General features: G+C 40.6%; 3 protein-coding genes across 9 annotated transcripts in view; 2 read left to right on the forward strand and 1 right to left on the reverse strand.

Moving 5' to 3' along the window:
* mettl23 (methyltransferase 23, arginine) overlaps positions 1-1,625 on the forward strand; it is a 27,632-nt gene extending 26,007 nt beyond the window's left edge. The window contains exon 5 of one of the 3 annotated variants that reach the window (XM_068004186.1): positions 1,472-1,625. In XM_068004186.1, the coding sequence (XP_067860287.1) occupies positions 1,472-1,532 (61 nt within the window). In that variant the 3' untranslated portion in view covers positions 1,533-1,625. Of the gene's footprint in view, positions 1-966; positions 1,372-1,471 lie in introns of those variants that run through there. The other 2 variants (XM_068004184.1, XM_068004188.1) reach the window with 2 other exon arrangements.
* The window catches only part of LOC137341182 (serine/arginine-rich splicing factor 2-like), an 8,548-nt gene extending 3,680 nt beyond the window's left edge, over positions 1-4,868 (reverse strand). The window contains exons 1-4 of one of the 4 annotated variants that reach the window (XM_068004192.1): positions 4,390-4,868; positions 2,467-2,782; positions 1,668-1,802; positions 1,002-1,105 (exon numbers count right to left, since the gene is read on the reverse strand). In XM_068004192.1, the coding sequence (XP_067860293.1) occupies positions 2,488-2,782; positions 4,390-4,742 (648 nt within the window). In that variant the 5' untranslated portion in view covers positions 4,743-4,868 and the 3' untranslated portion in view covers positions 1,002-1,105; positions 1,668-1,802; positions 2,467-2,487. Of the gene's footprint in view, positions 1-1,001; positions 1,106-1,667; positions 1,806-2,466; positions 2,783-4,389 lie in introns of all 4 variants that reach the window. The other 3 variants (XM_068004190.1, XM_068004191.1, XM_068004189.1) reach the window with 3 other exon arrangements.
* Positions 3,789-25,600, forward strand: part of mfsd11 (major facilitator superfamily domain containing 11) — a 29,511-nt gene continuing 7,699 nt past the window's right edge. Inside the window, exons 1-7 of one of the 2 annotated variants that reach the window (XM_068004182.1) lie at positions 3,789-4,159; positions 11,887-11,942; positions 12,322-12,429; positions 14,091-14,170; positions 19,050-19,146; positions 21,822-21,880; positions 24,575-24,719. In XM_068004182.1, coding sequence (XP_067860283.1) covers positions 12,404-12,429; positions 14,091-14,170; positions 19,050-19,146; positions 21,822-21,880; positions 24,575-24,719 — 407 coding nt within the window. In that variant the 5' untranslated portion in view covers positions 3,789-4,159; positions 11,887-11,942; positions 12,322-12,403. Of the gene's footprint in view, positions 4,160-5,329; positions 5,587-11,886; positions 11,943-12,321; positions 12,430-14,090; positions 14,171-19,049; positions 19,147-21,821; positions 21,881-24,574; positions 24,720-25,600 lie in introns of those variants that run through there. The other variant, XM_068004181.1, reaches the window with a different exon arrangement.

The raw sequence follows: 25,600 nt of genomic DNA on the forward strand, positions 1-25,600 counted from the left end.
GGATCAAACATGCTGCTGGAGGACAGGAGCAGCATTCAATGAAAAAATACTGTCAGAGACAGTGACCGCGGAAGAGAGGTTACTAGGACCAATGACAGGGTAATCACTTTAACAAGGCCAATCAAATTGCTGCATATTAAGACATACTAATTTTTAAAAAATATATACTATCCCTAATGTCAAATGCTTTTTCTTGCTTCTGCAAAGCAGGAGATATTTTGCGGACGGAAAGGTCAGCTTACGAAGTCTGTTCTCATGCCTGTCCAGATATGGATATTCTGGGCAGTGATACTAGGTGTGAATTATTGTGCAAGAATAAAGAAGAGTTCAACGGCATGCAAGATGCAGTAAGTCAAGAAAGGTAAACTTAAAGGAGACTGGACAGCACAGTGAGCTAGAACAGTGTTCTTTCCTCACTGCCACCTGTAAGGGTTGTGTGTGTATTTGTGCAGTCACAACTAGTTTAGTAGGGAGTAGAAATGTTTTATTCACAGAAGATAATAATGAGTCTTTTGGCGGAAAAGGAATAAGGTGGAGAAGTGAGGTTGAGGTCAAGACACATTGCTGGCACAAAACTGTTTTACTCTGCAGATGGGTGTCAGAAAAGCTATCAGTTGCTATATTACCCATTTCTTGAGTTTTTTTTGCTTCCTTGGCCAGATGCACACTCATGGGCAGCTTTACAACAATGTTGCTTATGAAAATGTAACAATTAGAAAAATAAATACCCACATAATCATTAAATGTTTTTCTGACCACTTTTATACTGGCTTCAACAGATTGAACCCAGTTTGCATAGTGCAGCAGGTTCAAAATTTCTTTTGGGTGGGAAACACAAATTCCCATTCTGTTCATTCTAGCAAAGAGTCTCAAGGTGAAACATTAACCATTATTTTCTCTTTTCAGACGCTAACAGCCTTCCTGTGTAATTCTAATATTTTCTGCTTTTACTTGAATTCTTTTCAGAATCACATTTCTCTCCAGCAGCAGCTTTTACCTACCATTAAACTTCAGACAGCAAGGCTCTTCGCAAGAGTCAGTTTGGGAGCAGAACTTGAGTGCAACAGGGCTCACGAACTCTCCAAAGGCTAAAACCCCACTGGAGCTATTATTACAAAAGCTTTTCAGGATTTGAAAAATTAAAGGTTAAGCCCACAAGACAATGTATTCATGCAACAGAATCTTGAAACCAAATGGATGTGCAATGTTACTGCAGCAGTGTACAACCATATGCAATTACCTTAAACTACCATTATCCAATTACTATCTGACAGAAATAGATGGACTCCAAGACATTTACTGGCACTGTGTGACATCCTTGGAAGAATTGACAATTTAATTAAACATGTAAATAATCGCTATTGTTTTGATGTTATGTCAATTCTACATACAAAAGTGTTACTTCAGGCAAATTAACTTACTTAAATCAAGATAACCGGTCATAAAATATTAACATTTCTTTTCCCTCCAGCACTAGAAGAGGAACCGACACCACACATTCTTTTTTGGACCAACATACTATCCTCAATTAGAGAGTGTATATCACTACCCCTTTAAAAGAGATGTAATGAACTACCATCTTTTCGGATTTTCTATTATGCTGCTTTTGTTGAAAGGTGAATGTGGATGAGATAAACTAAGGAAATGGTTTGAAAAAGTTACTGTGCCTGAAGTGTGAAGGAGCCAAATTATCAGAAGAGGCAGCATCTTGGGATCATGACTTCAGCAACTCTGTAATTTCAACTGTTTGTTCATTCAGCTCTCACACTGCTGGGCACAGCAACTCCCCCAGGCCAGTACCCCTGCTAAATAGGAAAAAAATGCAAGTTAAGGTAAACAATTCCTTGTAACCAATTTTATAAAAGCAAGGATATTCTCTAGGGAAATTAATGTGTTTTCTTCTCACTGCTGCACAGGGACAGGGGGTGAAAGAAAGGGGAATTACCAGCATCACATTGCCTTGGGGGCCCAACATTTCAAGCTGGGTGGAGCACCTTGCAAATTCTCAGCCAATACCTCCAGTCTCAAAGGAAATTACACTCTTTTTGCTCCTGGTTGCTGATCAAAGGTGAAGTCATCAACTCACAGATGATCAAGTATACAAGAGTACTTGGCCAGCAGTATTATTTAATAACTGCCCACCTTGGATTGGCATTCAGGGATGAAGGGGCTATCAGTTTCAGTTGAGCGAACAGCAGTGCATGCTGACAAAGATGAACATGCAAAGGTTTCAACAGCATAGTATGGTACAGTTCGGGAAAATTTTTCCCAGTGACTAAATTCTACTGCATCAAGGTTTAAAGGAGTCTGCATCAAGAGTATTTTTCCATCTGTTACACAATAGCTAGCGCGAATACAAATTGTCTAGATGTTCGTTAGTTCTATGTTCTCCCTAAAACCATAGACTTTGTTACCCAATGTAAAAGATTCTAAAAATAATTCCATCACTTTAGTGTATTTACTCACTTTGGTGCAGTTTACCACTTTTTATGGTGATTCAATTCCATCTTTCTGTGGAGATTTTGAATTAATTGGGGTCTTAGACCTGGATTTCGACTTTGAACCTCGAGACATCCGAGATCCACTTCTAGACCTTGACCTGGACCGAGATCTTGACTTCGATTTAGACTTCGACTTGGACCTTGATCTTTCAACAGATCTAGATTTTGAACGGGATCTAGATCGAGAATACGAGCGAGACCTGGACCTGCTGTAGCGAGATCTTGACCTAGTTCGGCTTCTGCTTCTGGATCTCGTACGAGATCGACGTCGTCTTCTAGGACTAGGGGCAAAGGATATCTTTAGTGAGACAAAAACTAATTAAAAGTGAGGGAAAAAAGAGTTTAATAAAAAGGTATGAAATACTGCCGATGTAGAGTAGACCCATAGCTATTGTTTGCCAATTTCCCACCCTCCTGAAGGTGCTTACTTATGCTGGGATACAGCTCCATAGGTGCCGGTTGCCTTTCAGTACCTTACCTGAATGGCCATCCTTCACTTGTGCGTGCAGTCAAGCAATATAACCATGGGGGTATGCCACAGATGAGCATGAACCCACCTTTACCTGAAATCCACACATGCATTTTCCAACAGCCATCACTGCATGACGATCAGCAACCTTTCCCTAACCCAATAGCAGCTTGCGACCCCAGCTGAGCTCATTAAACTCAACGTAACAAAGTTTTCCAGTTCCACTTAGTTTGTATTGAAACCTGTAAGCATTCCTAGGCACATAAGGAAATTGAGACAGGAAAACTACTAAGCCTCAGCGAGGTATCCGAGTCATACAATTTTCCCATTTGACTACAATTTAATTACTGAATACAAATTTATGCATGTGATTCTCAGATACCAAGAATGCCATCAGGGAGAATGCAAAATGGCGAAGTATCCCTCCCCCTCCCAAAAGTGAAAAATATAGCACCTACAGATTGTCAGGGTACATTTTCAAGTATAATCTTGATGAGCAAAACATGCTTTTAAAAAAAGGGACATATGGAACAGAAAAATAAAGTAGATTACAGCAAAAACAAAAGGGAATACTACAGAAAATACATTTGAGGAGTCCATTAGAAACCCAAAAGAAATTCTTATCTACTGTTGTACAATAGATTTTAATTTCTGAAAAAATATCCATGACTTCCACTTTCAATTATCAACTCTCCCTCCAACAAAAAGACCAATGTTGTCACCTGCTATTTGCCATAACTCGCCCGCCCCCAAATTTTGTTAATTGCTAAACTATGAATAAACGAGGTAAAGACTATTTTTAACCGAAGAACTCAACTGCACTGTTCTTTCACAGTACGTGTTGTGAGATACTACAAAATCCTTTACGGCCAGGCTGAGGGAGCACATCCTTATCGCAAGAAGTGCAACAAAATGTTCAACTTTTAATAACCGTCTAGAGCAGCGAGACTCCTGTGAAAACATAGCCTCCCTCAGTGCGATATCTATTAGATGATACTACAAAGATAAAGATTAAAAGAAAAACGTTCGTCTACGAGGGACAAGAAAAAAAAACCTTCATTCTTTGAGACTGCTCAAAACCTCGTACTAGCTTTCTGGTTTGAAATTTAGCCCAAATCATCGCCTTTTCCAGGCAAATATTTACTGAACATGCACCAACTGCAATTCGATCATTGACCTCGCTCCTAAAGTAAGTTCGCGCGTACACAGGTCACAAGCTGGATTTATGGCTAATCGCTGGACTGGCCTTAAAAAGTTTATGGACTAGTTCGGGCCGGTACTTCACACGGCTTCAATTAAGTAATCACTCTGCCACAGTAAATTCGGGCAAACGAACCGCGCGACCCCCTCATATGGGGGGGGGGGGGCTCAGTTGAAAATTCCTGGTTTGGGGGGGGGGGGGGGGAGAGAATCACCAACCTGCGGCTTCTCCTGCCGTAAGAGCCGCCGTATCGGCGAGACGAGCCTCCTCTGCGGTGGGACTCGGCCGGGCGGCCATAGCGGGCCATCTGCACCCTCAGCTCCCTGCCGTCCAGCACCGCCCCGTCCATGGCGTCGATGGCATCTTCGGCATCCCTCTTGTCGTGGAAGCGGACGAAGGCGAAGCCGCGGCTCTCGCGGGTGAAGCGATCGCGGGGGATGTAAACGTCGCCCACTTTACCGTACTTCTCGAACACGCGCTTCAGCGTCTCAGGCGACGTGCGGTAAGTCAAGTTGTCCACCTTCAACGAAGTCATTCCCTCGATATCAGGCGGCATTCGACCGTAACTCATCGCTGTTATTATCAGCCTTGGGTTTTAACGGCTTTCAACGACAGTGGAGGAGGAAAACAAAAAAAAAAGGGCTGGCGCTCGAAACCCGCCACAAACCAACGCCTGACCCAGGCACAATCACAAGATGGCGCCTGCTTCACCCGGAAGCATATTCTAGCTTAGAAAATATCTATTCATAATAAAAAAAATAAAACATATTTTATTCACTGTAAGAATTATTTCACTGCACACATTAGTTTTAAATCAACCCTTTTCGTTTCTGTAAATAATTCTTTCGTTTTCGACCCCGGAAATAAATCACTCGAACCACACAGCCTCCCGGGTGTTGTAGTTTTTTTTTAAATCAGTGGCTGGACCGCCGTGCCTTTTTTTATTCTTGACATTTATATTTCTGACTACGAGCCACATATAACGCAGTATTCATTGTAAAGCGTGAAATTATTAGCCATGTCGTTAAATACGACTTTAAATACCGACTTAAATCGACTTAACCGGAAAGTTTCAAATGTTAACGTTGGTTTCCGATTGTGGCGCATGCGTGTGCCGTTTCCGGTTGCTGGGGGTTCGGCGTTGAGTCTGTCACCTGACTGCCCTGAATTTACAGTGAAGGGAAAGTAGGTCCCGGCAGCGGGTTAATGGCCTTTAATTGGGAGGACACTCTCTTTCAAGTTTGTCGGTGAAAAGTGCGATTTAAGAGACATTTTTACATGGAATAACAGCCTAACAAGCAAATATCTAGACGTTAACAATGTCGCCAGAAGGAATAAAACTGCTCAATGTCATAATTTTGGGAATAGGGTTTATGTTCGTTTTCACCGCGTTTCAAACTTGCGGAAATATTGAGGTGAGTGTTTGGAACCTGCATCTGATTCCAGGGTACTTGTATCACTTTATTTGATGGTGGATGGAATTAATGGACTTTAAAAGTAAACCATTTTGTAGGATAGGGACCTTTAATGAAACTTAATATCTATTTGTTCCGAAAATCATCTCTGTTCTCTAATATGAGTAGGCAGTATATACAATTGTTTGTTTTTTTGACGAGTTGAGCAATGAAACTTCCTTTAGGTTTGGGACAGATAACTTGATCTTCATTTAAACTATCATCCAAAGCTGAAATTTGTAAGATCAATGCTTTCTGGTATTGAAGGATCCATTGTATTTTCAGGTTGAGAACAGTAAGTGTAAAATTATAATGTAAGAATTAAAAAAAAAAATAAAGCTTACCTAAGAGCTGAGTTTATCCAAAGGGGAGCAGGATCTCATCCAATTTCATGTTCTTGTGTGAGTCTTGACAATGAGTGTTGGTAGGCTGCTCAACTGTGGAGGATATCTTATCACAGTTGGGTCCAATTATATTGGCATCTAACATCCACACATATGCAGATTCCAGTAGGGGTGACTAGACAAGGGTCAGAAGCAAAAACAAGCTGATTTCCTCCTCTCACTGCGGAAGTGTGGAGGCTAATTGCGGAGTCCTCATGGCTGTCCATGTACAATGAATGTTTCAAGTATAATTTTAACACCGCTAACTAGTAACAGTTCCACTTAAGACAGTTGAAGAGAAAGTGAGTGTGTGTGTGTATCCATCATCACTCACATTCCCCCTCCCAATCCCACTTTCTGCAACCACCCCGGGGGGAAAAACTCCCCTAAGTCACTTACAATAACACTTTCAAACTCCCTAGTGTCTAGCTTTTGGCACTCTGTTCACCATGATACTTTTGCAGCTATTGATCTGCTTAATCACACCCTCACCTCAGCCTTGAATGCCTTTGCCCCAGTAAAACCCTTATTCTCTCCTATCCTGGTAGTTCCTTCAGTCAAGGGATGCAGACTTTAGCTATTCATCACCAGATCTGGCTTTGTCCATATCAAGCACAATCAGGCTCGGCTCTGCTCTCCTCTGCCAAAACTGCTCACTGCTCCAGATTATCCTGGAATGCAAAGATAACACCCGGCTTCTCCACTACCAACCGTCCCCTTAAACCCCTTTTCCCACCCCCTTTATCCTCACTTCCAACAACAAGTACAAGGAGCTCATGGACTTTCTTGTCCCTAAGATTGAGACCATCCGTTCAACTGCCTCAGCCGCATCCCTCCCTTCCCTTTGCCTACCAAGCCAAATTTCCCCTAAGTTTCCCCCCTGCCCTAGCCCTGATCTCATTTGTTTCTCTGCTATCTCTCCTCAAGCCTTCTCCAAGCTGATCTTCTCTTGAGTCCCACCTCCTGTTCTCATGACCCTATTTCTACTAAATTGCTGAACACCCAGTTCCCTCTCCTCAGGTACTGTCCCCCTGCCATTCAAATCTGCCATTAGCACCCCGCTCCTCAATAAAACTCCACTTGACCCTCTTCTCCGCTGTTCAGTTGTGTGGGACTGCCCTTGACTGCTCCCATTCTTACCTATCCGGAATCTCCTAAAATGGCTTATTTTCCCACCCCTGTGTCATTACCTCTGGAGTCATCATTTTATTTTTCATCTACACACAGTCCTTCAGTGACATCATCTGAAGACATGACATCAGGTTCCACATGTATGCTGATGACACCCAGCTCTACCTCACCACCAACTCCCTCGACCCCTTCACTGCATCTGTTATCAGACTGCCTGTCCAACATCCAGCCCTGGATGAGCCACAGTTTCCTCCAATTAAACATTTTGAAGACTGAAGCGATTGTCTTTGGCCCCTGCCACAAATTCCATTTCCTCGCCACTGATATCATCTCCTTCACTGGCCATTGTTTCATGTTGACCAAGATTGTTCTCAACCTCAGCCTCCTATTTGACCCTGATCTAAGGTTCCGATCCCATATCCTCTCCATCACAAAGACCGCGTACTTCAACCTCCAAAACATCCATTATCTCTGCCCCTGCCTCAGCTTATCTGCTGCTGAAACCCTCATCCATGCCTTTGTTACCTCGAGAATCGACTATCCCAATGCTCTCCTGGCCGGGCTCCCAATTCCCTCCCTAAACCTCTCCACTTCTCTCTCCTCATTTAAGACCCTCATTAAACCTGTATAACCAAGATTTTAGTCACCCATCCTTCTTTGGCTTGGTGTCAGTTTTTGTCTGAATATGCTCCTTTGAAGCAGCTTAGGACATTTTCCTACGTTAAGGGCACTATAGAAATGCAGGTTGTTGTGTCAGACATACTTCTCAAATTGAAGCCATGATCAGTTTCTTTATTGTTCCTGGAAAGTGAAGGTCAAACAGCATGAAGTCTGTTGTAAGAAATGTAATTCATCATAAGGGCTGGATCATAAAGTTGTATTCATTTTCACAAAACTATTAGCATCAGGGAATTATTAGGAGTGAGCTATATATGCGTGTGCATTTGTATATGGACATGTGTGTATATGCTAGTGCATGTGTGTGTATATACATGCACGTGTGCATTTATACACGTGCATGAGTGTACATATGTATGCATAGGTAGCTATGCCTTTGCATCTATGTATATTTATGTATATGTCCTTATGTGTTTGTATGTATACCTGCATTTGTATGTATGTATACGTATCAGTACGAATGGATATATGTACCCGTATATGTGTGTGTGTGTGTGTACCAGTACGTGTGTGTGTGGATGTGTGTACCAGTACGTGTGTGTGTGGATGTGTGTACCAGTACGTGTGTGTGTGGATGTGTGTACCCGTACGTGTGTGTGTGTGGATGTGTGTACCCGTACGTGTGTGTGTGTGTGTGTGTGGATGTGTGTACCCGTACGTGTGTGTGTGTGGATGTGTGTACCCGTACGTGTGTGTGTGTGGATGTGTGTACCCGTACGTGTGTGTGTGGATGTGCGTACCCGTACGTGTGTGTGTGGATGTGCGTACCCGTACGTGTGTGTGTGGATGTGCGTACCCGTGTGTGTGTGTGTGTGTGTGTGTGTGTGTGCGCGTACCTGTACGTGCAAATGGAAATATATCTCTACCTACGTGTGGGTAGATATAGACATATGTATGTATCTATTATGTACGTATCTATTTGTGTCTGTTTACGTATGTATGTGTCTCCGTATGTACGTGTGTATCTATGCATATGTGCGTGTGTATATCTGCATATACGCGAAGGTCTGTGTGTGTATGTGTGTGTATATATATATCTTATATAATATATATCTTATATAATATATATCTTATATAATATATATCTTATAATATAAGATATATATTATATATATATGCATAGGTCATGCGTACGCTTACACATGCATGCATACATATGCATGTGTGTGTATATATACATATGCACATGTGCGTGCATATATATGTATATGCACACGCGTATGCGTACACAAGCACATGTACATACACGGACATCCATACAAGTACACATGCATATACACGTGCACGCGTGTACGCATGCACGCGTGTATGCATGTACATGAATATGCATGCATGTACATGAATATGCATGTAGATGTGTATATGTACACGAACGTGCGTGCATGTAGATGTGTATATGTACACGAACGTGCGTGCATGCAGATGTGTATATGTACACGAACGTGCGTGCATGCAGATGTGTATATGTACACGAACGTGCGTGCATGCAGATGTGTATATGTACACGAACGTGCGTGCGTGCAGATGTGTATATGTACACGAACGTGCGTGCGTGCAGATGTGTATATGTACACGTGCGTGCGTGCAGATGTGTATATGCACACGTGCGTGCAGATGTGTATATGCACACGAACGTGCGTGCAGATGTGTATATGCACACGAGCGTGCGTGCAGATGTGTATATGCACACGAGCGTGCGTGCAGATGTGTATATGCACACGAGCGTGCGTGCAGATGTGTATATGCACACGAGCGTGCGTGCAGATGTGTATATGCACACGAGCGTGCGTGCAGATGTGTATATGCACACGAGCGTGCGTGCAGATGTGTATATGCACACGAGCGTGCGTGCAGATGTGTATATGCACACGAGCGTGCGTGCAGATGTGTATATGCACACGAGCGTGCGTGCAGATGTGTATATGCACACGAGCGTGCGTGCAGATGTGTATATGCACACGAGCGTGCGTGCAGATGTGTATATGCACACGAGCGTGCGTGCAGATGTGTATATGCACACGAGCGTGCGTGCAGATGTGTATATGCACACGAGCGTGCGTGCAGATGTGTATATGCACACGAGCGTGCAGATGTGTATATGCACACGAGCGTGCAGATGTGTATATGCACACGTGCGTGCAGATGTGTATATGCACACGTGCGTGCAGATGTGTATATGCACACGTGCGTGCAGATGTGTATATGCACACGTGCGTGCAGATGTGTATATGCACACGTGCGTGCAGATGTGTATATGCACACGTGCGTGCAGATGTGTATATGCACACGTGCGTGCAGATGTGTATATGCACACGTGCGTGCAGATGTGTATATGCACACGTGCGTGCAGATGTGTATATGCACACGTGCGTGCAGATGTGTATATGCACACGTGCGTGCAGATGTGTATATGCACACGTGCGTGCAGATGTGTATATGCACACGTGCGTGCAGATGTGTATATGCACACGTGCGTGCAGATGTGTATATGCACACGTGCGTGCAGATGTGTATATGCACACGTGCGTGCAGATGTGTATATGCACACGTGCGTGCAGATGTGTATATGCACACGTGCGTGCAGATGTGTATATGCACACGTGCGTGCAGATGTGTATATGCACACGTGCGTGCAGATGTGTATATGCACACGTGCGTGCATGCTGATGTGTATATGCACGTGTGTATACGCATGCATGTTGATGTGTATATGCACGTGTGTATACGCGCACACGTATATGCGCGCGTGTGTATACGCGCACACGTATATGCGCGCGTGTGTATACGCGCACACGTATATGCGCGCGTGTGTATACGCGCACACGTATATGCGCGCGTGTGTGCAGGTGTGCCTGTGTCCACATAGGTGCGCGCGCGCAGGTGTCTGCGTACGTGCATGTGTGTGCACGTATCTGTGTCTGTATATATGTACGTGTCCACGTGTGCGCTTGTCCGCATACGTGTGTGTGCACATGCGCCTGTGTCTGCATCGGTGTATATGGACATATGCATATGTGTGTGTATGGGTATGTGTGTACACATGGATGCGTATGTATGTGCATATGTGGCTGCGTGTGTGTATACGTGCATGGGTACATATGTGTATGTGTCTATATGTGTGTGTGTACGCGCGCGCGCACCCCCCCACACACACACACACACACACACACGCTCACACACGTATAGACGTTAGCGCACAATGTTGTTTCTACTTTTGGGACCAGGATTTGAATCCAACCAGCCTGATGTGATACAAGCTTTTCCTTTGCCAGTTGTGAAGGTCCTGTATGAAATAAACTTGATAGTTTCAATTCAGGTTCTCGTGCAAGTCTATAGATTAATACTTATCCAGGTTGGCCATAAGACTAGCTGGTTTGAGAAACAGGAAAAAACTGGAATGGCTGGAGATTAGCTCTGCATCTGTCCAACCGCGCGTATCTGACTTGGAAGTGCTTCATACTGGTCTTGTGTGCCAAAAATGAAGTTTTCAGCAGTTGAGCACTAGTGTCCTTCTAGATTTGTAGAAAGACTTTTACTAATTATCACTTTTGAAATAATTTAATCAATTGAAGGCAGATAGGATTAAATTTGAATGTAATCTCTCACTGTAGAGACTGAACTCAAAGTCGCATTGGTATATGTCAGATTGTACCGCAGATTTGAGTGTATTAATGTATCTCCATGGAAGGCATTATTTGCAATTTATGTTTAGATACCGACTGCAGTAACCAGACAGATGAGGTTGGGTAATATCCCAGTTCAAGTAAATAACAATCTCCCACAGGTGATCAAAAATACGTATAGTAATACTGTGCAGACTGATATAGGCAACCAGTGCTAGGTATCATTGCATCACTGAAATGCTTGTACATGGTCACATTGGGCATGCTGGTCACCGTTCTTGCTCCAGCAACTTAAGCAGTGTCCTCAAAGCCTCTATTTCCTTGTGCTCATCCCTAACATGGTTGTTTTAAGTCACCACAGTAACTTGTAAAAGATGAGCAGATGCTAACGATGTATAGAAAATCTTGTTCTTTCTATTAAAATAACATTGATTTTTGTTTGACAGCAAACAGTCATCAAGAGCATCAACAGTACCCAGTTTCAAGGAAGTGGATATACCAGGTGTTTCTTTGTTTATTTTCCTCCGTGAAATGATATTGCATGGGGATTTTAGTATTTAGCTGAAATATTATGCCTACTTTTGCAAATGTTTTTTTATTTGTTCATGGGATGTGGGCGTTGTTGGCAAGGCCAGCATTTATTGCCCTTCCCTAATAAGAACTACACTTGGCTTTTGTAATTAAATATACTTTATTGTACTTTCACATAACCATTTTATCTACCATCGAGAGAAAGGTTAGAAAAGCTTGATAAATTATATCTTTATGCTGGTTTTAAATGCATATTCTTTTAATCATACTGTTACTTCAATTGTTGTAGATTAGGGTGTAGTTATTTCCAGCATATCATTGTGCTAACACCAATTATATTTCTCTTGTAGCTTGGCCATAATTTATACTCTATTTTCTGCCTCCAATCTGTTGACTCCGTCAATTGTTGCTCTTTTGGGACCTCGACTTTCCATGTTCTTTTCTGGATTAATTTACAGGTAAGATAAACAAATAATGAGTTCACTTGCTTTTATGTTTTTCCCTGCATTTCCTTAAATGGTTTTCCTACGTACCATTTGTATCTGTAACACATCGAGTATAGAAACAAGTTTAAAAAAAAAATTTCATCTCTGGTTATAATGTAGCATTTATAAATTAAGGTTTCTTACTACAATGCTTCCTCTTTTAGATAGGAGCTCGCCACCGTCAATATTGCTCATTGGCAATCAGTTAAGATACTGATCCTGTCTAATCTTCCTATATTTCTATTAGCTGTTTTTTCTCCATTTTATCTCAAGCACCGAGGAAACAAACCTTGGATTTGTTGATAAGAGTTTGTCACAATCAGTTAAGTTGAGGAATTAGTTTTGATTTTTTTATTGTGTGTGTATATAAAGCCACAACAATTTTCTGTGAAACACACAATCCTTATTTTTTCTGAGGCGTGATGGTTCTAAAAGTGAGCAGAAGTTTGCTGCTTGTTTTGCCCATAGGCGTATAATGCCACTCCCTTGTAATTAGAAGAATCCCAACATACTTAGGCTTCTAAACTTTATACTACCTGTAGTGGTGATTTTCGATCATCGGTAAGGCTTGATCGAGCGTACACAAGGAGAGACCCCTCTTAGTTTCTCAAGGGGAGAACTCTACTCATTCTGAACAAGTTACAACATTTATGCATCCCTGTTTCCTGTCTCCACATTCCAAGGGGCGGTCCTTTGTTACGTGAGCTCACAATCTAATCCTATCATGCGTTGCATGGACTACTCTCCCCCCCGCCCCCCATGAGCACGAATATTCACCAGACATATCCTGTTATCTCAACCGCCTTGCGGTTGCACAGCCTGTTCCAGCTGTCGCGCTCAGTCTCTTCACGTTGTGATCTTTAATAAGATTATACATCCCCCTTTCGGGAATTGCCTACCAACCATACTTCGCCCGTTGTATTCCTATTAAACAAGCTTGTTATGTGGTTAGTGTAATTGCTTGAAGGCCAGACACGACTACACCGCAGGGTTCATAAACAATGTCTAATAGCTTGTGCAAACAAACATTAACTTCTGCAATTAGACCCTAACTTCTTCATTCATAATTTAATCAAATTTTAACTTCTGCAAATTAGGCAAAACTCCCTAACCTTAGAACTGTAAATCTGCTGCAACACTACCTTAAAATAATGCTTCTCCTATTAAGATTTTCAAGATGGCAGAAAAAGTGCTGTTGAGTGGACAGGGGAATGATATAAGCAAAGTAGAAGCAATTCCGAAATTTATTAGATAAACACCGTATTTTGCAGTCTGTACGTGAACATTTGTGGTATAAGCAGTCTTTCCAAACTGAATATGGTCCAAAATACTTGGCAATATTCACCATGAAATGAAATGCACATGTCACTCCTTTGCATGTTTTATCTTAAAAAGACAGATATGATTTTTTTTTAAAAAGTATAGCTTAGGATTGGTTTGTATATTCTTGAGTACTCAATCAATGAATTAATTCATGGGCAGCAGAGATGAAAGGATAGTTTACTGTTTCACTGCTCCATGGAGTCCTTTCTTGTATTTTACACAAAACCCTGTCTATAATAGAGGGATTGTAATTTGCTACGTTAAGTTGGGGTACATTTATATTTGATCTGTAATAGTCTCTTTGTTTTCAGTGCTTATGTTGCAGTTTTCATTGAGCCACTCACTTGGTCCTTTTACTTGGCTTCAGTCATTGTTGGAATAGCAGCTGCAGGTGAGAATTTTCTTTTGGATGTATTGAGCAACATGAATAAGACTGAGGAGAAAAGCTTTTAGTGAAGGTCAATTTTATCTGCCTGACTTGTACTGCTGATTAAATTTGCCTTATTAACTGAATTTGATGTATTTTCAGGATGAGAAAATAATGCCCAAGAAGTTTTCTAATTCTGATCTACTACTGTATTGTATTCCTAAATTAGTTTTATTTAGACTGTGTAAACCTGTAGTCTGGCATGAGCATTTTTCTACATTTTGAACAAAAGTGAAGCAGGGATTCCATTTGGATTCTTTGGACTGGGCTGATTTGGTTTCACCTTCTTCAGCAGCTGTTTTCAACTGCTGTAAGGATGTGGCATTTTTCTTCCTCCTGTCTAGTTCTCTTCCCTTCACTCCTGGAGATGTTGATTCATGGTTCCACAGGCAGTAGCAAGCTTCTGGTATCTATCTCCAGTGGCCATTCCTCATATATGAGTGTTGACAGGCTATTCGACTGAAGGATAGACTGATCCTGTCTTCACATATACATACTCTTTCAGCAATGACCACTGGACAGTGATTGGCAGTGGCAACCCAGTTAGTTTTTTTTTCCTTCCAGCCCTAGATGCTGAAGCTAATTATGTTCCTTTCACTGCCTTCACTGAAACCAGCTTATTTAACACTGACCTGGGACCTCCCTAGCTTATATGGTTTAATATCACGCCAGATGAAGCAATTTCATTGGCAGAAATCACTATAAAAATTCATTATTTTGATTAATATTAGAAGAAGTAAACTTGTGTCAAATTACAATATGGTTTTAATTCAAAACATTGCAGGGTATGGTAGTTTAGTAGTTGTAGTGCTTGACCAGTAATTCAGATTGAGAGTTCAAATCCTACCACAGCAAGTTGAAAATTGAATTCAATAAATCTGGTAATTTAGGGGATGGTACCAGAAAGAAAAATTACTATGAAAGCTTCTGGATTGTTGTAAAAACCTAAATGGTTCAGTAATGTACTTCAGGGAAGGGACCCTTATGCCACAACCTGCTTGGGCTACGTGACTCCAGTGCCACACTATGTGGTTGACTCTTTATGCCTGCAGTTTGGCTATGGATGGGACACCTTGCCAGTGTCACTTGCTTCTCAAGAACAAATGTTTAAAAATCTGTTAATGTAGAATTTGGACTTTGCTTGAGATTGCACAGTTCCTTTTCAAAAATTATTGAAATAAATGCAGGGCTGAAGAAAAAGATAACGTAAGAAAACACAGAATGAGAAAAGGTCGTTTTCCCATCAAAATTTTTCTTTCCACTAACTATGCATGATTTGCTTCAATGTGGACACTACTCAGTTTAATTTCCCATTGCTCCCAAAGATAGTCAAATGGAAGTGTAAAATATCTGCTTAACTTTGCATTCTGTATTACCCATCCTGGACTTGTTGTTTTTATGACCTTAGCCCAATATTTTATTTGCAACATGAGGTACTACTATATCTGGGATTCAGAAGGAGGGGATGATTTTTTTTTTAAACCTCTAGTCTAGCTCATGACTTTTTAATTTTGCACTCTTTAACTTAATCTATGAGTGCAGAATTAGTGTGTGCATCTATGTGATCCATGTTTTTCAGTGTTTTGAAGCCCTGGATCATGCTCCTCTCAATTTTCTTGGCTTCAATAAAACAAGATCAATATGGTGATCTTTCCTCGTACCTTGGAACTGTAAATCCTAGAATCACCCTTGTTGGTCTTCTTTGAACCCTGTCCCAACACATTGTTGTCCTTTTGTGGATGGGGTGTCCAAAAGAGTAACATCAAGCACTTGTGATCTATAGTAACTTGTTTTTACTTGACCTGCAGTCAAAGACCCTGGGTATATATCATCGTACTTGATTCACTTTGTTGGTAACAGCTACAGTTGGTTGGACACATTTGGTCAGTAATCACATCCAAATCCATTCCTTTTCCGCTGTTGCAATGAACACTGATTCACCCAGCTGACTGCTTCCCATATTTAGATCTTTTTTAATCATTGAACACTAGCATGCGATGTCTTATCAGCTGGCTGCATGCCTTCAATGAACAATAGCACCACAGGATAATTTGGATAAATTTAGGGCAAATAATACCATTTTTTATTTTGTTCTGGGCCAATCCCATCCTGAATTACTTGTGTCGTCCCTCTAAGGAGAAGCACTTGATGTATTCTCATGGATTGCTTCACCTGGGCTTCCATGATTGGCAGGCACTGCAAGACGCCTTTTGTAGTATTTGCTTTGTTTTTTCCTATTTTCTGTTAATTTTGTTTTAATATGTTTGGATGGGCCCTGTATTATTAGCCTTGTCCTCCCTGCTATCTCCAATCCCACAATTTATAGACCCATTTTAAAACCGGGCCTATTTATCTGACCTTCTGTAACTAGTGAATATTGGATGATACATGTTGTCTTGTTTACCCTGATTTTGCAATTTTTGTTTTTCCAAAATATCCATTTGGGTGAGTCTGAATTACTATTCTCCATGTAAAGGGATACATTAGTTGCTTCCGATGAGATTAGGTTTACACCACACAATACCTTTTTTATTTTATTTCTATTCATTTCACTGTTATAATTTCAATTAGTTGATTATTATTGCCTTTTATTCATAAGATATTGGTTTGGTTATCAATATTAGTGTTGTCCTACTTTATTGAGGTATCCTAATGGGATTTCACAAATTTACTGCTCAATTCCAAAGTAGCACCACTTTAGCTGGTTCTTAGATTGAACATTTCTTATTCCAATGTACATTACCTGATAATCAGAGATCTGTAGATTCTATTGATTTTCTGTAATTTTTAGAAGTGTAAATCTTGGAAAAAATGTCCCTGTATCCCTATCTTTTATTTAAGGTCACAGAAAACCACAATATAGGATGAAGCTTTCCTCCCAGTTAATCTTCATTGTTTTGTTCCTATGAATTACTGATTCAGCTGTAGATAACCATTGTTGCTGAATGTTTTACTCAAACTGAATGTCAAATTATGAATATATTTCTCTGGAAACCTTGAACTGTAGTAATGACTTTGGCTGATTTGATCCACATAAAAATTGTATTGTGATCCTAAAGGGTAAATTGGCAAAATGAAAGCTCAGCTGTTATAAGGTTTGATTGTTTTACTTTGGGCAAAAATATCAGCCACCTCCCTGACTTACTATTGATTTTCTCCCTGGAAGGTGAAACACTTCTTGAGAAAGAGAAGAGCCACGACTCTCCCTCATTCTTCCATGTATTTTGGGGCAAGCCCATTTTCAAACGGGCAGAACTATCAAATTTTGTCTCTCTTTTTAAATGCTTTGTTCAAAGTAGCCTCATGAGAACTACATGATCCTCCCCGTTCCCACACTGCAAAGGTACTGCAGCTGCAGGCAAAATCTTAGTTCTTTTCTCTTCCATCATTGGCAACCGTGTCTCACTACATTTTTCCTGTGAATTTTGACTTTGTTTCCTGAATAAATTGTTCACTTTGCTTTCGTATTTTTGGCATCATGCTCAAATTAAGCCTGTTGGGTGAAAAAGTTCCACCTATTTCCTTTCTTACTCATAACTTCCAAATTTTTATTTGTGTCCCCTGGTATTTGCACCCTTCACCATAATGAACAATTTTCCTGGTGAGTTCCATTTGTAACCTTAAACTTCAGTCCCTCACTTTGAAGTATTCTCTTTTTATTCCACAGGAAATTATTCCAGTTTCCTTATTCTTCCTTTATAACTTAAATCCCTGGAATCCGGAACCTTCATTGCTCACGTCTGTACTTTTGCTGCTGAATTACTGATTGCCCACATATCAAGATTCTTAATGCAGCCCAGTTTTGGGGGAGGGAGAAATAGATTGTTCAGGTGGCTCTGAGATGCTTGATAATCTGCCCAAGGATGGTGATGTCGCATGTATTTGACTTTTCAGTTGAGAAATGGTGCAGTCATAACTGAGATGGTGAAAGTAAAATGAAATGTAGTGTTTTTAAAAAATAGAAGAAAGTTTAATGTACCAGTGGTGCAGTACACTGGAGCTGTAGTATGAAGGATTTGGTTGGGCACTGGTTTAATTCCCCGACGAAGGTTGGGCAGTTCCCCAGAGAGAAGGAAAATCAGAGGGAGTGGTTACTGGATTGCTCACTTGCACCTTCCAGCAGTTGACTTGAGCAGCATAGGTAGGAACCTTGCAGCAGTTTATCTTGATTTGCTTGGCCCGTGTGGCCTGGGAAAAGCAGAATAAAAGGGCAATATTTTTGTTTCAAAAAAGGAAACTAGATACAAAAGTGGAAGATTTCCTCTCTGCGCCAATGTAGCAATTGTAAACCAGCTCTTTATGACTGGGTTTAGAGTTTGCTACCCTCAGCACAGAGGAAATCTTCCCCGCAATTACTACAATATTAATATATTCTAAATTTTAAGAGCTATAGTCGTAATTCAAATCTCTAGTGAAGAATTTAAAAAACAATATGACCTTTTCTAAAAATTGCATGTCACTCAAAGTGCATTGCCACGTGCTCCTTTGCTGGACTCCCACAACCCAGTCCTCTTAAGTATTGAGACTGCAGGCACTCAGTGCTGATTAATAAGTGTCAACTGCTGCAATACAAAGCTAACTATGCAGTTTGTTGTGTCTTAACCGCCTAATGTACTATGAGTTTTTCATATGTGTGTAAGTCTGAAAGTGCTGTATACGACTTTACAGAAATACTTGAACAACATTGGGTAAGATTTCCCCCCCCCCCACCACCAGATGTTCAATAATGAATTTACATATATTTCAGTAATTCATAAACCAGGACCACTGGAATATTTTTGAAGACCGGCCTAAAATGATTGTTGCAATGATTGAACATTTCTTTTACTTGATTTTTTTTCAGTGATATGGACTGCACAAGGCAACTGTTTGACAATAAACTCAGATGAAAACACTATTGGAAGAAACAGTGGCATATTTTGGGCTCTATTACAATTTAGGTATTTACCAAAAAAATTAAGCTTACAAACTATATAACAACATTACTGAAACCCACTTAGATGCATAAATGTATGTATTGTAGAACTATTTCAAGGCAGGGGTTTTACAACTTTTCTCAAATGTTCTCTTTATTTAAATGCAGGATTATGTATGCAAGTGCCAGTTGTGGGGAAATGTGTGTTGCAATACTTTGAAATTTGTGAACTTACTAATACTTGCCCATTTGCTGCTCTTTTTGGATAATTTCCCCCCACTCCCCTTATCTATTTAAAAACGTTTGTATTAATATGTACATAGTATTCCAATTTTCTTTCTGATTGATTTTTTGCTAATTGCATAGCAATATTGGTAACATGTCTAATGGGCAGTTTCTGAACTGGGAATCACATTTCCCAACTAACATCGCCAGCCACTACACTTCCACGCCAAAAGTTAAATATTTAAGTTCAAATAGTTCTTAACTATTTAAAAGTTATAACTGAAAGTTAAACTAAATTAAGGTAACTAAACATTTAAAAATGCAATGACATTTTTTTAAATGTTCCTTGAGTTGTTTTGTAAAATGAGATGTAGTTTTTTTTCTTTGAGATATGAAGCTGATGGTCTGGGAGAAATGAATATTGTGAAGTGCCCAATGGAATTGTAGATTCTTATTGTAATTTTTGCTAAAGACGAGTCTGTAAATCTTATAGAATGAGTTTTCTAGATAATTCTGTAATCTTAATGTGTTTGGTATCCTAAATTCAGTATCTCATAGCGTACTCTTGATAATTCTGGTCAGTTGTGTTGCCGTTTGTAACTGTCTTGATATATTTTGAAAAACTGAGACTAATTTTTCTAAACAAAGTTCAAATGGTGAACTATTTTGCAAATCACTTGTATGCAAATGCAGAATTGGACTTATCTATATGGAAAATGTTCAAATAGATGCCAACCTGTGCATATTGTGATCTGATCAAACATTGGCAAATGTATTCTTATATAGTTTAAAATATATTTCTAAATCTATTCTCTTTTCCCTTCCTGGTGTTTCAGTACTAAATATAAAATTAATATATAGAATAATAGATCATGGAATGTTACAACACAGAAGGAGGCCAGGAGACAACATAGGTTAACCAAGTGATGGGTGAGCGGGACTTAGTGCAGGATAGGATACAGGCAGCAGAGTTTTCGATGAGCTGAGGTTTACAGAGCGTGGAGGATGGGAGGCTGGCCGAGAGAGCATTGTAATTGTCAAGTTCGGAGGTGACAAAGGCATGAATGAGAGTTTTAGCAGCAGATGGGTTGAGGCAGGGGCCAAAGTGGTTGTCTGCAGCCTTTGACAAGGCTGACCACACCATCCTCTTCCAGTGTCCCTCCTCTGTTGTCCAGCTGGGTGGGACTGCGACCGCCTGGTTCCATTCTTATTTTTACAGTCGTAGCCAGCAAATAACCTGCAGTGGCTTCTATTCCTGCTTCTGCACCGTTACCTCTGGAGTCCTCCTATTTCTCATCTACATGCTGTCCCTCAGCGACATCATCTGAAAATACGTCTGATTCCACATGTACACTGACGACACCCAGCTCTACCTCGCAACCACCTCCCTCGACTCCTCCACTGTCTCTCATTTGTCACATTGTTTGTCCGACGGATGAGCAAAAATTTCCTCCAGCTAAGTATAGGGAAGACCGAAGCCATTGTCTTTGGTCCCCGCTGCAAACTCCGTTCCCTAGCCACCGACTCCATCCCTCTCCCTGGCCACTGTCTGAGGCTGAACCAGACCGTTCGCAACCTTGGTGTCCTATTTGTCCCTGAGATGAGCTTCCGACCACATATCCACTCCATCACCAAGACTGCCCACTTCCACCTCCATAACATCTACTATCTCTGCCCCTGCCTTAGCTCATCTGCTGCTGAAACCCTCATCCATGCCTTTGTTACTTCCAGACTGGACTATTCCTCCTGACTGGGCTCCCATCTTCCACCCTCCTTAAACTTGAGCTCATCCAAAACCCTGCTGCTTGTATCCTAACTCGCACCAAGTTCCATTCACCCATCATCCCTGTGCTCACTGACCTACATTGGATCCTGGTCCAGGAACGCTTCGATTTAAAAATTCTCATCCTTGTTTTCAAATCTCTCCATGGCCTCACCCTTCCCTATCTCTGTAATCTCCTTCAGCTCTACAACACCCCCAAGATCTCTGCGCTCCTCCAATTCTGGCCTCTTGCGCATCTCCGATTTTAATCGCTCAACCATTGGCGGCTGTGCCTTTAGCTGCCTAGGCCCTAAGCTCTGGAATTCCCTCCCTAAACCTCTCCACCTCTCTACCCCTCTCTCCTTTAAGATGCTCCTTAAAACCTACTTTTAACCAAGCTTTTGGTCATCTGTCCTAATACCTCCTTATGTGGCTCAATGTGAAATTTTGTTTGCTAACACTCCTGTGAAGCGCCTTGGGACATTTTACTATGTTAAAGGCGCTATATAAATGCAAGATGTTGTTGTTATAGAGAAGTACTCACAATAGTGTGTTTTAAATCAGGTTGACCTGTTTTTAAAGTTTTCTCAAGTTTTATTTGAATTTCCCTGTATGTTTTAATTAGCTCTAGTTTCAATGAATTCTAGTCTTTTAACTATAATTATGGTAGTCTATTATTCAGAGTGAAATCTAATATTCACTTTTCTTTTTAGTCTTTTATTTGGAAATCTGTATATATATTTTGCCTGGAAAGGAGAAAAGCATATTTCAGGTCAGTATTCATAACCTGTGCTGAGCATATGTAAGTAGGAATGGAACCATAAAATTGTTTTGTTGCAGAATATTGTGGCTTGTAAACAACACATTTACAATTTTGCCTGTTTTGGTGCTTTGTGCCTTTCTTATTGGCTATGAACTTCAAAAAATTATGTTCTCCATTAATGGGAGGCACTCTTCATTGCATAATAATGCATGCATCACCTGTACCATTGCACAATAGATATTAAAGGAATGATCCAAGGACCTAATTCAGAGTCTTCCACTCGTTACTGATTATTTCGATGTTGCATAGCAGCTTATTGATGTGAATCTGAACTGTCTGACCAGCCACAATTTTCAATAGTCACCATGCTTACTATTTTTTTATGATCTGTTATTGCCAGGACACTGTGGCACTATTGTCTTCTCCAGTGTTGACCCTGACAAGCACCTTTGCATTGATCCCCATTTTTATATTGCAGCACAAGTTCTTGTGCATCTTTACAGGAGGATGGCATTAGTGGAGTATTGAAAACAACCCAAATGTAGTATCTGTTTTAAGAAAAATGCTTTTTGACTAAGTGCCCTTAACTCTATCTTCCCTATGATTTTAAGGATGTGTTTTGGAATGTGTGCACCTATTGGATTATAATCAGCTACTGTTCAGAATTGCTAAGGGTACAGCGCAAGATCATAGACAGGTTTACTGATTTGGATTACTGCCAACTATGACCATCTCAAAGTTTGTGAGGCTGTTACAATTCAAGTTCTCTTCCCACATTCTTACTTGTGCTCCCATCAAAAGACAACTTCCATAGGCATACCTGCGTATCCTGTGCTCTGAAATTTAAAACTTTTATTTGTGGAGTATTTTTTTTTTATATTCATTCATAGGATGTGGGCGTCACTGGCAAGGCCAGCATTTATTGCCCACCCCTAATTGCCCTTGAGAAGGTGGTGGTGAGCCTTCTTGAACCGCTGCAGTCCATGTAGTGAAGGTTCTTCCACAGTGCTGTTAGGTGGGGAGTTGCAGGATTTTGACCCAGCGACAGTGAAGGAATGATATATTTCCAAGTCAGGATGGTGTGTTGTAGCTGTGCTGGAACAGCTTGGCTAGAGGCGCAGCTAGTTGTGGTGCACAAGTCTTCAGCGCTACAGCCGGGATGTTGTCCGGGCCCATAGCCTTTGCTGTATTCAGTGCACTCAGCCATTTTTTTGATATCACGTGGAGTGAATCGAATTGGCTGAAGACTGGCTTCTGTGATAGTGAGGATATCATGAGGAGGCAGAGATTGGATCATCGACTCGGCACTTCTGGCTGAAGATGGTTGCAAACGCTTCAGCCTTGTCTTTTGCACTCATGTACTGGGCTCTTCCATCGTTAAGGATGGGAATGTTCATGGAGCCGCCTCCTCCCGTTAGTTGTTTAATTGTCCACTATCATTCACGACTGGAATTGGCAGGACTGCAGAGCTTTGATCTGATCCGTTGGTTGTGAGATCACTTAGCTCTGTTTAGCATGCATGTAGTCCTGTGTTGTAGCTTCACCAGGTTGGCACCTCATTTTTAGGTACGCCTGGTGCTGCTCCTGGCATGCTCTTTTACACTCCTCGTTGAACCAGGGTTGAACCTCTGGCTTGTTGGTAATGGTAGAGTGAGGGATATGCCGGGCCATGAGTTTACAGAATGAGTTAGCACGCTGCCCGATTAACAGTGACCATTTTACTCAGTTATTTTGTGTTGGAGGACATATAGGATGCCCATTATATGCTTCTTTATCACTTTAATAGGCAGAGCATTACTGATAGAACATATAGTGTAGGCTAAAACTGCAAATTCAATTTATTACAAGATGTTTTTATGCAGAAGCTACTTAAATCAGCAGTTAAATAGCAGCAGAGTACTTAACTGCAACCAATACTTTGAACAGTTTTCTGAAACCAAAATTAAAAAGCATTTTGAAATGTTTAGTCCTTTTTCAGAATTCTTTAACTGAGTCTTAGCTGAACGTAATGTGGGTGCTATAGTTCCATGGAGTTCCACCTCATTGCCATAACATTGCTTACATTTCTGTTTTTAATTCTTTGAGATCAAATTCTCTGCTCCTTTTTGCATCTCAATAAGGTTGTCATCTCAAATTACCTTGGTATTTATAGTCTTTAATGCCTCAAATCCATTATGTAATAAACTGGTGGCAATTGGTTAGCAAATATTTTCAAAAGGTTTGCAGTACTGTTTGATCAATATCTATTAACTACCACGTGGTGCCTTTTACCTCTTTCAGAATGCATTATGGTGCAATATTACCAAAGTGCAGTGGTTTTCAACCTTTTTAATATTGGTACTCTTCTGCAAAATTATAAAATTCCATGCTCTCGTTTTCCCCTCCATGACTGACTTAAAACTAAGTCCTCCCCCTTCAGACAGTTTTCCCTCCCTTCACAGAAGCAGTCTACCGCTCTTCTCCCCCTTTTTCAGATGCATTTCATTTCTCTTCTTCCTCCTCGCACATTCACAGAGCATTCTTCCCCTCACTTATCCTAACAGAGACCTTCTATCCCATCTTCTCCCACCCCTCCCTGCTACACAGAGGCAGCTTATCTTCTTGTCCCCTTCCCCAAAGTTCATAAAGGCATTCTTCCCCCCTCCCTCTGTGTTTCAGTAGCTTAATTATTTCATATTAATCTTTCTTCTTTGGTCCCCTCAGATCATAACCGCAGGACAGTTTATATTGGACTAACTGTAATTAGTTTGGTGGGAAGTGTCCTGTTCTTTCTTATAAGGAATCCTGGCTCAGAGGTTCTGTCTACAGAAGAGGCAAAATCTGATGATGAGTCTGAAACTGCACTTAGGTAATTTTTTTTTAAATGAGGAGAGGCTATCCTTTACTGTAATTGACATTTGAAATTATTTTCCTAGCAGGTTATTCAAAAAATCTAGGCTATAATGAACAATTCCACTAATTTGCTAAATTGTGAAATTTGTAGGCTTCATTTTTCTTTTATATATTTATGTGTGTGTGTGTATACATATACTAGAGAGATTCAATATAGTTTTATTCAACTTTGTGAGGCTCTAAACCAGGAATGTGCACGTTTATTTGTCTTCGTGGGCCTCAAGTGCCTATCATGCAACTTTGAAAGCCCATTGATGTTCATATACAAAGCTTTCCAATACTTCAGGACAGCAAAATTCAAACAGGACAAGCTAACTAGTGAGAAAAGTATAAATGCAAATAGAGTTGGATTGCCAAGGCTTAAGAGCCAGAAATGACACTTGCTGTAGTTTGGACACCTCTGCTGTAAACCATCTATCACTTTTAATCACCTATCCAATGTTGCTGTTTAGTGCTTCTGACCTTATTTTTATCTGAATCAGTTTTTTGTCTTTGTAGCAATTCAGTTAAACAAAACTGTTTAGTTTATGCATTAGCAAAGGAGTTTAATTCCTTCACAACAATCTTTTTTTTGTTCAATATATCAACACAAATTAATTTATTGGTTTGAACAAATTCCTTCCTGGAAAACAATAAACTAATCTCTAGTTTCAATCCTGTATTCAACAAAATGTCAATTTGTATGACATTCTATAAATTAAGGTTGTGCAGCTTAAATTTGCATGTTGTGTCAAAAACAGATGAAAAGGAATTCAATGACTTTCACCTCTCTTTTGATGATTTAAAAACTTATCCATAACTACGGTGAGCAAGTGAGGGTGACCTTTTGTAGTCATG

This window comes from Heptranchias perlo, chromosome 23, assembly GCF_035084215.1.
Source record: "Heptranchias perlo isolate sHepPer1 chromosome 23, sHepPer1.hap1, whole genome shotgun sequence".
In the NCBI taxonomy this organism is placed as follows: Eukaryota; Metazoa; Chordata; class Chondrichthyes; order Hexanchiformes; family Hexanchidae; genus Heptranchias; species Heptranchias perlo.